Source organism: Oxyura jamaicensis, chromosome 12 (assembly GCF_011077185.1).
Source record: "Oxyura jamaicensis isolate SHBP4307 breed ruddy duck chromosome 12, BPBGC_Ojam_1.0, whole genome shotgun sequence".
NCBI lineage: Eukaryota > Metazoa > Chordata > Aves > Anseriformes > Anatidae > Oxyura > Oxyura jamaicensis.
In genome coordinates, this window is record NC_048904.1 from 5403086 (window position 1) to 5419538 (window position 16453).

Genomic DNA, 16453 nt, shown 5'->3' on the forward strand with positions numbered 1-16453 from the left:
CCACAGGGGCATGACTCCCTTTCAGAGAGCATTTAAAATTGCTTCATATTCATACCTCATATTCATAACTGGACAGATTCCAAAAATTCCAAATACTGTAATCCTCCATGAAAGAGAATTACCATTGTAAGAACAGTTCTTGTCCTTGTCAGTGAAAGGAAGTAAAGCTTACTAAAATAAAATTAATTACCAAGGGTAATTTTACTGCAAATATTTTAGGTCAATTTTTTCTTTTGCCCTAACAGCGTAATTATGATCATACCACGGGTAGTAATGATACTAAATAATTCTGGTTTTGAATTAATTCCAGTGGAGTGAGTTCCAAATATCCTTTATTTGGCCAGGAAGGGAGAAGGGAAATAAAGTTCAGAAAAGTAGTTATCGATTTGATGAAACTTACCATATTTCACCTGTGCAATGTCACCAACTACTATCTCTGCCACTGGGATTTGGATAACCTGTCCACCTCGGACAACAGTAAATTTCTGTTCCTGCTCAATACGACTTTGAAGCCCACGGAACTGCTTCTCCTTGCTCCAGTCATTGAAGGCAGTGACGAGCACAACACAGATAACAGAGAGCAGGATGGCAGCACCTTCAATCCAGCCAGCTTCAGCCTCACCTTCATCTTCAGCTCCTCCTGTTGCAGTACCACATCCTACCAAGACAATATTATGACACATTCAGTCAAGCAAAGATCAGTTGTATTACGTTTATCACAAGAAAATCTTGCTGTGAAATGACAACAAAATGCAAACCAAACCATGGGTAAACACCGCATTGATTCTGTTGTCTAATAGGACTGATGGCTTCACCTGAGCCATCAAACATTTCCAGAAATCAGGAGGACTTATGAAAAGTGGCTCCTAAGACTAAAACGAATACCATAAATCAGTTGAAAGTGATACAATTCAATTAAGAATAGAATTATATAAATTGAAGATTGGGAAAACAACAAAATACATCAGATGTGTAGCTTTTCAAGAAATTTATATACTCATGACTTAACTGAGTGCTAAATTTTCACTTTAGAAATAGGAGAGACATGAGTAACAATGAAGTAATCAAATTTCTGAAGATTGCCTGAATTGATTAAGGGTAAACATTACAAATAGAGATACTGTTGTATCTAACCTACCATTTAATATTTACTGCTTGGTATTTGACCTAGTTTTATCAAGCATAAGAGAAAGATTGTATACCTTCTTAAAAAAAGCTTAAAGAAATAATTTTCAGTATAATTTCTAAGCATTCTCAGCTAAATGCCCTCATAAAGAGCACTTGCATGATCAAATAGCATATTAGTGTTTAAACGTAATAATGAAGGGCATTAGGGAACATTCCGAAAAATAAAAACCTAATATAAATTCATCAGCAAACCAATTAATAACTAGTAATCACTATAACACAACCTAAATTCACAACCTCAAGGGAAGAAAAAAATAACCCAATCCAAGCAAAAGAGCCTCCTCTCCTGAGTGACACAGAGAGAAAGTGAATCTTTTAATTTATCATGAAGAACTGAACAAGGTAGGCGTTTGACATCAGTTTTCCATCGTCCACAGGTACCAGGGAGTTTAGCAATTTCGCAGCTGTGCTGCTTCCATCTATGACTAAAGTTTAATTTCGGTATATTCATCACTTGACACTAGAGGAAATTAACAAGCAATTTAATTTCTATTTTTAAACTGGAGAGGTTTCCCTGTTACATAAGCATCATAATTCATTAACCAGCTGAGTAATTACTCCTGCGTGTGAACAGTAACAAAATTACCAAAAAAAGTCAAAGGAAGATGTATCAAAGACTAAACTTCTACTAAGTGAACAGAAGAAAAATAGAGTTTTTACCAGTGTTTGCTGCAGTTTAAACTCAGATTTAACCTAATTGTAAGGCAAAGCACACTCTCAGAAGAAAGGCCTGTCCTGGCAGGGATGCCCTCAGACAGATGACCCACATGAATCTTTATATGCAGGACAAGAACGTTGCTGAAAATACCATTTTTATAGCACCCAAGAAATTAAGTATCCTTTTTTTTTTTTTAAAAAAAAAAAAAAAAAAAAAAAAAAAAAGTTCAGTACCTCGAGTTGCTTAAAACCAGTCACAAATGCAACTTATTCACTCACAGGTGCAATGTCTTCCTTAAGCAGAACATTACTTGGGAAGGACTAATGGAATTTGTTTTGTTTAACCTCTAAATCATCTTAATTGGTCCATGTTACATTTTAGATTCCTTTTCCAAATCAGTAAATTCACTTTTGCCTTGAGTAGATTAAGCTGTTTCCCAGCACACATAATTCTGTTTTAGCAAATGTGAGACAAAAATTCACTACTCATTTTTCATTAGACATGATTTAAAATGAAGAAACAATATCTTATTCTTTTTAACAGCATACAACCTCTCTTATTTCTCACAAAAGAAACACAGGCTGGTCTAACACAAAGAATGATTTTATTTTCTTTTTGGATTTTAAAGTCCTCACCGGTTGAAATTTAGTCTAGCTTGTGTAAAAGTGCAAATAAAGTGGGTGATCGCATGGCCCAGGTTAGCTGATGACAGTAACAGGCCAATGCACCCCTAAGGGTGACAAGGAGCAGCTCAGCTCTGGGGCAGTTCTATGGGGTAATATTTAATTTAATCTATAGCATTCCCTCCCGTGTGCTTTCACTGAAAACTGTCTTTGATTTCTGCATAAAGATTACTTATAATTTATAACATACTATTTTCTACTAGAACAAGAATTATGTAATACTTAAATACTGAAATTTTTTAAATCAGCTGTTTGAAAGACATAAGGTGTGCTTTGTCCTTCATTACAAGGAACCCATTCTGTCTGGACACACGCAAACATATTCTGTTATTGGAAGAGCAGAATACCCTGTCACTACAGCAGAAAGCTGCCAGTTTTTGCAAGTCTTTTACAAGACCTTGCTATTTTTCCAAAGAATCAATAGGACTTGTTACTGCCTTTTAGATGTGTCAGAGAAACAAAACCCGTATTAGTCAGTGCACTCAAACCCTATATTAACACATTCTACCTTGAATAGCTTGGAGAATAATATTTCTGAGAAAAACAAACAAACAAAAAACATTCTGACACACAGGCATAAAATAAAAATCTACTTTGACTTAAGTAATGAAATTTATCTCGTGTAGATGTTATCAGAACTGATTTCTACATTAATATAAACAATACCATTCCCAGTATGTTCATATAACCAGGAAAAGTAGTCTAATGTAGAATGCAAATAATACAAGATGATATCATTAAAATGAAAGGAATTGTGTTTACCTGTCTCATAGATTCTGCTCTAGCAAAGAACATGTTTCTCTCTGTATTATGGCTGAAAATGTAAGAAAGAAAGGAAACATGGAGAAAACACTGAACTTAAACCAAGTTCTTGGAAAGCATCCCTGAATTTGACAAGCTTTAGCACTGAATGATGATTCATGATTCTGGCTTTTAAAACGCTGAGAAAATTCTCCAAAACCTTTTGGAAATCTTGAAAGTTCAAAAATGCTTCATTTATTTTCTGTTCAGCCAGACGATAGTAAATTCAGATGGAGGAAAGGTCTGTAGAGGGAAGGAGGGAATTCTTGGAGGGAGACCCAGGAGTAATTAAATTGACAGGCATGGTCAAAAATAAAACTTAGTCTTTTAGATGGATGCAAGAGATTGTGAGTTGCTTTACAGATTTCAGAATGCTCCTTGGTTGAGGTGCAGTTTAGCTTCTATAAATAAACTATAAAGAAGCATTACTTCTTAGTGATCCATTGATCCAGGTTATCTGACACACTAAGTGAACTCACCCATAGAGATGACAGCTCACTCTGGTTTTATTCAACAAGACCCAAGATTCTAATAGTGAGCCAAGGTACAAGAGACATGAATTGATTACTTTTTGCTCAGAGGATCAGGACTCAGGACACAATTTTAAAGACCACAAAGAGGTTGATAATACACAAATGGGGATCTCACCCCTTGACCCGCTGATACCCAGCCTGCGGGCTGGCTGACCATGAGCCCTCTTCTAAGCACCATGAACGCGTGAGTGTTCGTTTCTGCTCCACAAGTTCCCTCACCTTGTCTTCGTGTTCTGCAGTCCCACAAATGAAACAGGATGAAAGTGCTCGATAAATTAATGCCAAATGCGCACACCATTCTTTCTTACTGTAAGAATAAACTGTAGCCACTTCAAGTAAAGAAAGTACGCAATACTTACAGATAGGATTGCTGAACAGATTTTTTTAATAGAGATTTACAGACAAGCAGGATTTAAAAAATGCAGCCTGCCCCTCAAGGGACAACCTATCTGTCAGGAAATATTTTACTGACCTATGCTGCATTCCCTTTTAACAGAGGAAAAAAATTGAAACTTGCATCTCTACTGGTACATATTTGTAGAATTCTTTCTCATATACTAAAGGAAAAAAAATCTCTCTTCTGCTATTATATCATGAAAAAAAATAATCTAGAAATTCTAGAACAACTTTATATGGGGCTTATATGGCAAGGTGTTGGTAGCAGGGGGCTGCAAGGGTGGGAGCAGTTCTTGAAGAGCTGCTGCCTGTGGGCAGCCCACACAGGACCAGCTCAGGAAAGACGGCATCCCGTGGGAAGGACCCCACGTGGAGCAGGGGCAGAGAGGGACCAAGAGGGAACGGTGCAGACAAAGCATTGGGGACTGACCCCGATTCACTGTTCCCCGTGCCGCTAGGGTGGGGAAGCAGAAGAGAGTGGATGTGGGAAGGCTGTTTTAATTTGCTTTGGTTCTCACTGCTCTTGTCTGTCAGCAATAGATAATAAATTACATTAATAACCCTCATGCTGAGTCTGTTTTGCCCACAACAGTAACTGGTGGAGCAGTCTCCCTGTCCTTATCTCAACTCATGTGATTGTTCCTGATCATACTTTTCTCTCTGTTGTTCTGAGGATGGGGAGTGAGAGAGCAGCGTGGCAGAGCATGCACCAGCATGAAAACACCACAGACATATATGAACTTTCGGGAACAAACTGTCTGTATTCACAGGACGAAAATGTCCTTATTCTTTTTAACTATTCATCTTTTACTATCCATCCTCCTTTCTGTAGTTTGCAGAGTAACAGTAACAGTACAGTACAGTAACAGTACAGTAACAGCTTTATAGATACAGGGAAAGTAAGGCATATAAATAAGACACACAGAAGAGGAAATTATAATATGCTTAAGTAGAATATACAAAATATAGTTTCAAGCATCTAATGTCAATTAGAAATGCTCATATAACCCTCAAAAATTTTGTTAAGATCTAAGATTGCTATTATGCTTTCCCAGGATTGCACTTGGCTCTTGATGTTGCTGAAAAACACATTATTGAAAGGCACAGAGTGAGAAGCATCACAAAAGTATTTATGTGCATATATGTGATTTGTAGTAGGGTTTTACTGCAACACGGTGAATTGTAAAATACTAATTTAAAATTATGTTTAACATGGGTCATATGTCAGAAAGTTCAATTTAAAAAAAGAAAAGTTCTTAATATGAGGCTATTTTCTGCCATAACTATGAACATATGCCATGTGTGTATCATTCCCAAAAGACTCATCCTCATGAGATGGAAAATGCATACTCAGTTTGAAGCTGCGATTACGCAGATTTGACTGCAAGTCAGGAATGTAAAGGGCTGTAACTCATAGAAAAAAAGCAGATGAAGTCATAATATGGATGAGTTTATTCCCCAGGCACATGAAGGTACAGGTGAGCTGAACCCCCTGTGGGAGTACCTGACATCACGGTCCCAAGGATGTTCAGAAGTACAAATGGGGAACGATATGACTGTGTCCTTCATGAAACTTCTCAAGGGAACATTATCAAAAACTTGTGGAAAAAGAAGAGAATTTTAAAAGCTTAAAATTTGAGCAGAAATAGGTCAGCAAAGATGGTTGAAAGAGGTTTCTACAGAAAGGAGATAAAGGGAAGATGGAATCTGAGGGTAAAGAGGATTCGGGAAAAAGGGTAGAAAGTATTTCAAACCAGCACACGTGGTCAGTTTGTCTGAAGTCACAGCAACCTGCGTGTCAGTCTCATCAGAGATTGCAAGCAACCTGAGCACAAAAGCTATGGGCTAAAAAAATCCAAGAACCAGGAACAGTGAGCATGCTGCCTGTGCTGTACCCTTTTAGGCATTTACATAAATGCCAGTAACTTCAAAATTAACCTGAGAAGCCTATTCTGCATTAGCAGTATTTTAATTATATATAAGGCTTTAGGAAGTAAAAACAGGGTAGCAAGGCATAGGATATTAAAAGAGAACTGTACAATAGAAAAAAATTGAATATACTTGTGTAAAGAGGGAAAGGTGAGAAAGGACAGGGTTAAAGACAAGAGCATGTTAAAGCATATAAAAAAAGACAAGGAACTTCACTGTTACTGGCAGGGAAAAAAATGCTAATGTTATTGATCATTTGAATTTGGTGACAGCCAGAAAAAGGGGGAAAAAAAAAAAAAAAAAAAAAAAAAAAAGGCCACACTCATAGCCAGAGAGCATTATCTGACAGTTTACTAGGCTTGTTTCCTGTTGGAATACCTTTAAGTTCAGAGACCCTCATTTCAACATACATATTTTCATAGTATCTACACCAAATCAGAGCCAGTACAGAAAGAGGTGTGCAAGCACTGTGCACCTTGGAAAGGAATGGGTCTCTAATTTCTAATTAGATTCCTAATAGTTATGAGGAGATTCTTAAAGCTAATTTGAATAGGACAACAATTATAATTACAAGCCAAATAGTGTTAGGCTGGAGCATGGTAATTTTTAAATCAGAAAAAGTATATTTTAAAATTTGTGAACATCTGTATTCCCAGCTAAGTCACAACCTACAGCACATACCTCTCAGCTACTCATTTCAACCTACACATTTCTATTTTTAAGCTGAGAATACCTTGTGGCATTTAAATTCCCTAGGAAAATCTCATACCACCCCCAGAGGTAATTTTTTTAGTCAGTCAGACTGGTTTTGCCATCAGAAAGACAACAGTTCCCATGATAAAAACTTTTTTATTTAATAGCTTCCTGTAAAAGTCATTTTTCCTTAGCTGAAACTCCAGTACTGATGTTATTAAAGCAACCTGAGCAGCAGTAAGTTACAGCTTTTTTCATTAATAGCGTTGGGCTTGTTCCTAACAGCGTGACGTTCCTTATTTTATTAAACATGGGTGGGAAAAAGAACGATAACCAAAAATTATGCAGCAAATATCAAAACCTTCCTTCTTTAACAACATTTTTTAAGCAGGAACAGACCCTGTAGTATTCACTTTTAGGATCTCCTTGTTGTGTTACACCACTTGCTGTCACATTGGTCCAAAAAGTGGGCCAGGGACCAAAGGACCGCAGCCCCTCCATGGCGTGGCCAGGGCTCCGTCACTTCCAGCACAGGGCAGGATGGCCACAGGGCAGCACCGCAGAGCCACAGCTCGTAGCAGAGGTGCAGAAATTACTAGAGCTTCAAAAATGAAAGAAGTTATCTCTCCCATACTCTCCAAGGACTTATTCAACCATGAAAAACATTTTCTGGTTACTTGTCGGGCTCTGTTCTCCAGAAACACATGCTTTTCTGTGACCAGCCAAGCGGAAGGGGTGGAGTAACATCAGATTTACTTTTATAAATATCTGATATATGCATTTCAGGTTTAAGGTGCTTGTATATTTACTAAAAGTGATTTTGGGATGCTTATCTGAAAACAATATTAGAATTCTTCTCTTCGTGATACTTCAGTTAGTTATATAAAGATTTCAGCAAGGCAAAAAAGAAGGAAAAACGTCCCTGTAGGTTAGTTATATAAGCATCAACTTTAGAGCTCAATATTAAATATTTACACATTTTCAACATATTTATGCAAGAAAAAAAAAAAAAAAATCTGAAAGCCCTGAATGCATAGACATTCCTCAGCCTAATCACAAACATTTGCAAGCAGAGAAACATTAATTTCAATCAACCCGACTTTATTCCTTAATCACTCAGCTTTAGCAGGTGCAGTACATCGAGCAAGATTCCTCTGACTAGCACGAAAGCGATGTATTTTGTAAATACCTGTCGAAGGGATGGTGTCCTAACTCCACCAAAGGCAGTGGAAGGGAACAGGATGACAAAACTATTTCTTAAATATTAATAAATATTAATTTACATTAATTTCTTAAATATTTATATTTAGTTCTGTTTCCCTGTGTTGCCAATGCAGGAATTTGAATCCTAAGTACTGTTCTCAAGAGTTGCAGGGTAAAGCCTTGACATCTGATTGCTAGTGTTTTACTGTACATTGTACAGAGCCAAAAGCATCTGGAAAATGTGGTCACATACTCAATGGGTAAAACATAATTTTCAAATGTAAGACTCAGACCAAGAAATTTGCTCTCTGTGATTATTAATACGAGTTCAAGTGCAGTTACTCAACAATGCTTATAAGGTCATATCCTAGTGGAGTTTTACTTATGAAATTAATTCTTTCAGAGAACTTCTCCCTGGAAAATATGTGAGAAGATTTCATATTTCATCCCAAAGTTCTAAATCTCATTACCTCATGTCCCCAGCTGAGAGTTAAGCAGTACTTGGCAACCTGCAAATCTATCTAACAAGCAATTTCTAAAAGCAACCCAGTTTTGTCGATGATCTACACATCTCTAATGAAGGGAAGGTATCTATGGGACTTAATTTTTTGCAGTCCAACACAGATTTGTAGAAACCAGATGTAGGTCACTTCACATTATGAAATAATTATTTAATTTGCAGGTCCCATGTGACACAAAGTTCACATTCTGCACTTTAGAAGTTCATAATAAGTTGTTACTGAAGCCAGCCCAAGTCTAAAACTTGTGTCATTCATCAATATCACTGACATCCCATATCAAAGCTGCTCCCTAAGCATACTTTGTGAATAGGGTAGGACAGTTTTGATGCAGTTGAACAAAACCAGAATGAAAGCACTCCTTGGACAAATGCTTGGTTCCAGAAAACTGATGTACCACTTCATCCCATCTTTATTTTTTTTTCTACTTTTATTTTCCTACATTTTTTTTCTACTTTTTTCCCCCTGAACCCATGGTGCACATAGTATTATTTCCATACATCTTCTAGACTTACCAGTTCTTGGGCAGAGAGCAATACTTAAATTGGGCTTTCCTTGCTGACTGTGAAAATCTGGGTATGAAACTGTTTTCTTTCTAATTGCTTCTTACAGAGATAACATTTCCAGTATTTCTAGATCTCCACATTGCAATAAAATGTTAATTTACCAATTAAAAATAAAGGGGGGGATGGGGGGAACATCACCAGACTGCTGGATGAGCAGAACCTCATCAGTTCTATGTCATTAAAAAAAAAAAAAAAAAAAAAAAAAAAAAATGGCATGGGTCCAAAGACAGTAGAAGGAAGAGTCAGAAAGACAGAGACACCGACTGTATACCCAGCCAGAAGCTGAGAATCAAGAAGCGTGTAATCAGAAAGCTTCAGAAAAGGCAAAACCTAGTAAATAAAATTTTAATGTAACCTTGAATAATCTTAAAGTACACCACTTGTAAGCATTTTAGAATGTGGTAAAAAATAATAATAATAAAACAGGATAGCGTATCACAAAACAACCAATTCAATGTATTCTCATCTCAATACTTACAGAAGAGCAGTCATGTTCACTAATTATCTTTACAGTAAACATGTTTGTTGTGTGATCCAGTACAAATTAGTAAAACAAGTGTTTTCACACCTCATCAAAAATACTTCTCCCACAATAATAAACAATCATAAACAGTTTCACAGGAATTGCTAAATATATGAGTAAAAACTTTTCATAAGATGACAAAATAATGAAATTAAATAATTAGTCTTCTCTTAAATTCTGAAAGTAACTAATTATTTAGATGTTAATGCAGAGAACGAAAGATCATCAGTCAGAGTCTAAGGTTGCCAGTAAGGATAACATATTCCACAGAGTTATGGAATTGGAATATGGCTTGTTTACCCTAGGAAGGTTGTGCCAGGATAATGTAACAATGAGCACCTCTAGTAAAGATATAGTTTGCAAAAAGCTTAGTAGCTTAGAAAAATATTAAAAAAAAAAAAAAAAATTGTTAGGATAATCTATAACCATTCCATAAAGACATGCTGATTATTATTTACCTGTGTCTACAGAGTAATTGAAAATATTTAATTCAAATGTAAAAATAAAATACATTTATCAAATAAAAATCTTTTGCTGTAACAGATTTCATTTCAGAACAAATATTGAGGTCCTCAGTTAAATTTCTGGTTAAGACTGAAAGTTTCTTTGCATTCATCCCTGGTGTATAAAAATGCAGTTATGAAATTCTCCAAATTTAAGTCACTATTCCAAGAATGTGGTGTAGGCGTGAATGTTCTTAACCTTAAGCATGCTTGCTCATTCAATTTAGACTTTTTTCTATTGAAAAACACTGAGAAAAATGGAAGATGTTGGTTCATTTGCAATGCAGAATAAAAAATATGTACCAATAACTTGCACTGAAGTTTTGTTTAGTGGCCAGCAAACCCTAGAGTAAGGGTTTCTGGAGATAGTTCTCAACTGATTTGACTGTAACAGAAAAGTGCTTAAATTTAGACAGCATCAACAACAGGGCAAAAATTTATAGTAATAAAGAGCACGGAGCACAATTAAGTGATTCCCTTCAGATGGTGTAATTTAAGTGTCAGAACTATGAGAAAACAATGTTAAAGACAAAGTTAATTTGAAAGATATATGTACTAAATGGGATTAATAATTTAGGAGACTATGATCTCAGGGAACTGCATGGGTTTTGAATGACTTTACTGGAATGCTAATATGAACGTCACTGGAGAACTCAGAATAAAATGATGAGGGAAAGGAAGGCCTTTTTTTCATGATCATATATCCTAAGATCGAACTTAGAATAGGCTACCATGCCAATGCAAACAGCACATTATGAATAAAACTGATAGGAAAAAATTAGAAATTCTGTTAGCTTGAAATTAGCAGTGAAGTGGCTGTCCACATACTGACATTTTTTCACTCAGATACAGTTAAAGAAGTTGGATTTAGAATTCTACCCTTGCATTAAAAAAAAAAATAAAAATAATAAAAAAAATAAAATCACTCACAGGAAACACAGGGATAAAGTTATCTTAGGACAGCCTTATTAAACACAAATTGGCCACTTAGGGCCTGAACACACTACTGAAGAAAAAAAGATTTATAATCTCAAGAAAATATAGTACGTTTGGAGTTAGAGCTATCTAGGCTTTCTTTGTATAAACAGGTCAGAAAGATAAAGCTGTGGTCATTTAAGTTAGGTTCTAGAAACAGGAGGAATGCTCCTGTTTGTCATGTCGCAATCCCTGAAGATCTCCAGTACTTCCTAAGTATGGTTGGTTGGAGAGGAGGATTTGAACACTTCGTCAGCTACCACTCCCAGAACAGATCACTGAAAGCACACAAAAACACAAAAGCCCATGAAAATAAACAAATGCTTAACTGCAAAACTGGCTATCATCAAGGCTCTTGATTTTGAATCAACATTTCCCCAAGTATAACCCTGAGAAAAAGTTTAAAAATTAATACAAATCAAAAAATACATATATTTCCAAATAGATAACCAGATTGGAGCTTTCTTTCTTACACTTCTTCTACTTAATTCTTATAAAGAAAGTCCATGCTCTTTCTGTCTGAAGCAGACCAATCAGAACAGCAAATCATTAAAGAAAGTTTTTAGGGTGGCTTCTGCCTGAGTAATGAATGTTTGTACTGTTGCATCATGCTCTGGTTGCACTCTAATACAGACAAAATGTACTTCCAAAAATATTGCCCCCCCCCCTCTTTTTTTTTTTTTTTGCTTTAAAAAGCAAAAAGTTAGATGTACTAACAAAGACATTTTTAGAAAAAGACTGTATTTCACAGAAATGCTACCAAAAAGTTGCAAGACTGCAAGACTGTATTGAAAATAGTTGACTTTCCCTGGAAAACCTGACAGACATTTCATCGGGGCTTCTAAAAAAAATCAAATGGGAGCACAACCTGAATATGCAATTGCTGACTGATGTGTTTCTTCATACATCTGGAACACTTCAAGAGTAATTGTCAACTTTTTATAACCTACAAGCCCTGCAGAGAGAGTGTAAGGTTACTAAGAATAGGTTACTGATTTTTATTAGACCCCTTCAAAGTAATTCATGGATTCTCAGAGGTGCGCATGCCACAGCTTGAAAGCCACTGATTAAGAAAATTTGCAACTGAGTAGGCTTAAGCAACCCAGCACACCTAAGATACTGCAAAATCAGAAAATTAAATCAACGCTCTTTTTTGTTAGGCTACGCCAACGTGCCTTAGACCCAGTTCTTGAAACACCTCAGCCTCTTCCAGTGCTGTGACTCCATCACTCAGTGGTCATATTCATAGGAACAAGAGAGCCGGGTTGAGAAAGATATAGGAGATTTATAGACCTCAGCCACAAAATCAGCTCATAAATTGAAGTGTTTATTACGTGTATTAAATCCCTCGTCTTCTTTACTTCATGCTATAAAGCTCTAAGAGGTGAAAATTCATGTTAGTAAAAGATTAAACTTTATATCATAATGTCTTGCACCATTAAAAAGTTCTATCAACACCAGTAAATAGCGTGCCTGTGTAAAATTAGATTTACAGTGCAAACCTAGGTGCTAAGGAAACATGTTTCTGGACCACATTTTTTCTCCAGTTCAGTTTCATCCCAAATTGCGCTTCCAGACTGTGCACTCCCCAAAAGTACTCTGCAATCTGAATCAAAGCATGTTACCTGGGGACAAACAGGAGATGTGATTTCTAAAGTATGCTGGGGATCCAAACTAAAAAGTTAAAGCAGACCAGGCCTTCTTTCACTGCCTGTGCTTACCCAACCATGGCTGCAGGGCTCAGCTCAACCTGCTCTGTGCCTGAGAAAGATTTCCAGAAAGTCAGGTGCATCTATGTAGATTTGAAGTTAAGAGATTTTAAAATTATTTGCCCAATATGCCAATTTTATGCCTTTGTACACATGCACGTGCATATACTTGGTGCTGATTTTCAAATATTTTGTCTGAAAGGCCTGCTTTGTTTTTACTAGTTTCTCCAGAAAAACAGAAGCAGCAAAGTGCTGTATATCTGTCTTGTCACGACAGTCTCGGTTGTTAAAAGATTATACCTGGTTTTATTTTGTTTTGTTTTCCAGTCATCTCTGGTAAACACTTTTCCCCATGCAGGCTTTGGCTTTTCACACAATTTATTTGAATTCATGAAGGCTAGTGGGCAAACAGCACCCTCCTTTGAAACCGTAGAAACAATCCCATCGCCTGATCCAAAAATGCTTTCAATTAAAAAATGGGCACATAATAAATAGGTGTTTCGGGGAATTTGAAACGTATTTGAGATTCTAAAACTGCTGATTTAGAGCTGATTTCTGAATTCACAATTGAATAAGACACCAATTACTATTGCTGTACCTCATACCGTTTTATTTTATAAGTTCTTAGTGTTAACTTTTGGCAATAGAGATGTTTTCAGAGCTTTTGGCTTATCGTTGTTTTAGGAATTTTTTTTATTTTTTTTATTTTTTTTAAATCACCAGATAACTTATTTTAAGAGAATTGTGGTGCCCTTTGTCAAGTTCAGTCTATTACCAGTATTCCTCTGTATTATTAATGTTCAAATTTTATATTTCTACTGAAAAAGCTGAGTAAATTCCCATTAATATATTGGTATTTATAACTGTCTTCAAGTAGTTAAAATATGGCTGAAAATATAGTATGATAAACTGGTTTTCATACCCACGTAAGATATAACAAGAAGGCAGTGTGTTTAAAGTCTTACAAGAGACATCTAGGTTATTCACCAGGAGTAACTGTCTCCCTGCATGGATGCTTAAATAAATTATCTCGGAAAGACACAGAATTTCCATTACTGGAAACTTGGAGAAATAAGTATGATAAATTTCTGTCAAGAATGGCTTAAGTACTGTTGATAGTGCTTTTGAGTACAGGGACAGACTAAATGACCTCAAAGATCCCTTCAAATAGGTTTTCTCATATTCTGCCTCTTCTTGTTTGTCTTTGGATGCTTTCATCAGGCTGTGGTTTAACCAGGGAACAGAGACTGGAGCACTCCCTGATTTATAATACCCAGCACTCTTCTCCGTGCAGCACTCCTTATATAGGGAGTTCTGGGGAGAATAAAGTAAATACAGCTTTGCTGCTCTGCACAGGATGAAGACAAACCGACAAGGCATGCCCTCCGTTTCAGTCACAGCCCTTCTAGCTTGCTGGCTGTGGGGGATGGTGCTCAGCTGCCCCTGCATCCCTGTCCTCAGCACTTCTGCACGATCCCACAGGGCCAGCCAAAACAGTGCGGCCACCAGCACCCCTAGAGCCAGTTGGCATGTGTTGGCAGGAACGCCCCGCTAAAGCCAGGCCTGTTACTCCCCCGGCACAAGGCAGCGGACACAGACAGAGGATGCTCCCCTCCCCAGCTGGCACTCGTTGAGCCTAGGGAGTCCCAGTGGGCTCAGTTTGCCTCCTGAGAGGCCTCGCAGCTAAAGCTGAGCACCGACTGGATCCGGGCTCTTCCTGGCAAACTTCTACAAACAAGCCACCAAACCGTCCTCGCATGATGCTCTCTATGACCCCTTATTACCCCTCTGTGACCACTTATTACCCAGGATTCTCAAATTCATATATTTTGAAGACCTAATCCTGAATCTGCCCTATCTTTTGAATACAGAAAACAGCCTAAAAGCACCAATTTTTCAGAAATGAAATACTGTAATGATCTAATGACAACTTAAATGGGCATGACTTTTTCTTCACAAAAGCCTTTTACAAGTAGTGGAAGACAGCAAAATGATTTGTGCACAAGAGCTTGGACACACGTATAATAGCTGGATGCTTCAACCTTCTCTGTTTTCTGTTCCCAGATATTTATTGCTTGTGTTGAATTAAAAAATAATAATAATAATAAAAACAGGCTGGGCTAATGTCATTAGAAGCCATATGCTGCTTCACCTTTTCCTAGCTTTGGGAGGAAGAAGGTTAAATGGGGGGTGCTGGCAGAACAAGCTGTTTGTAAGGAGGGCAAATACCTCTGTGTTTCTCCTGTTTTCCAGGATGCCAACTGCTTCATCACTTGTACTGTCAGACAGGTGGGACATTTTTAAAAATCCTCCTGGAATCTCTTGGTTTAATTTTTATAGAGAGCGATAAAAGTGAGTGTTTGCAACAACATTACTCAAAAGTTGTTTTGATGCCTCTGACATTAATCTATACTTTGAATTTCATCTATTTTATATAAAAATGCTATTTCCTAACAGCTGCACTTCTACTGCCTCACCTTCTTTTCAATTTTCTTCCTTGGACATCACAATTAAAACCTCCAGGTTACTGACAGCTGCGGCAGCGTTACTTATTTAGTAGCAATGATGGCAAGGATTGCTGTTAGGATATATCAGCTTTTAAGGCTGCACTGCCCTTATACCCCTATCATTCGACCTGTTTTTCCATCGGTTCGGTATTCTACAGCGTCTGAAGGAGATTATGTAACACTTACAGAAAAATATACATACATTAGGTTTTTATAGCAAAAACAAAGTCATTTGAATTCTGAGACAAATGGGGGCAGGGGAGGGGTACAAAGCTGTTCTAATTGAGTACTACGGTGAAATTAATTTACAACTAAAACACTCTGAAGAACTACACCTGGTTTGGTACAAGCTTATGTTGTACTATACAAATGGTTGACAATCCTTAAAAATGAAAACAAGTGCTTACAGTCTGCAAATAGCACAGATAAAGGATACTGAAACGGCTGCCAGATTTCCCCACTGTGCCAATGGGTGATTAGTTGACACTGACAGCGAGGATTAGAAGACAGTTCAGCTGTTCCCTTGACCTTTTGAGATATACAAGAGATTTAAAGATGTTTGCTAATTGTTGTTGTATTCAGCAGCTGCAACTAAATTCTGGAAATATTTAAATATTTTAAGTAATTATTTGGGGATGCTGTGTTTCTGTTTGTTTGTACTGATATAGTTCATGAAGTAGGGTTGCAAACCAAGATTCAAATTACTGCTCAATACTAAAATGAATGACATTTAGCTCATTTACTTTAAAAAGGCTTCCAATTTTCTACATCACATCTTGCTTTATGGAAAGAACTTAAAGAAATAATGCTTTTTCAGTGTACAAAAACATTGCTTGATGACATTTTTTCTTTAAAAAAAAAAAATTCAAAGTGCACACTGGTTGTGGAATCAGCTTAAGTGGGCTTCATAGCTGGCAGGCTGGCAAAAGACTTAAGGTTGCTTATTGTTATGTACTGCTATGATTTTAGAAAATTTGTAGAATAATGTTAACATTAGCCTTACAAACTAGATTTTTATGCTACCTGCATTTATGCATTTTAATGTACTATATGCTATCACATGTAATT

The 16453-nt window shown here is 36.8% G+C and overlaps 1 protein-coding gene across 18 annotated transcripts in view; it reads right to left on the minus strand.

Annotated features, from left to right (window-relative positions):
* The window catches only part of ATP2B2 (ATPase plasma membrane Ca2+ transporting 2), a 405121-nt gene that overhangs the window by 99314 nt on the left and 289354 nt on the right, over positions 1–16453 (minus strand). For all 18 annotated transcript variants that reach the window (XM_035337444.1, XM_035337435.1, XM_035337434.1 and 15 more), the window contains one exon: positions 401–658. In XM_035337444.1, coding sequence (XP_035193335.1) covers positions 401–658 — 258 coding nt within the window. The remainder of the gene's footprint in view (positions 1–400; positions 659–16453) is intronic.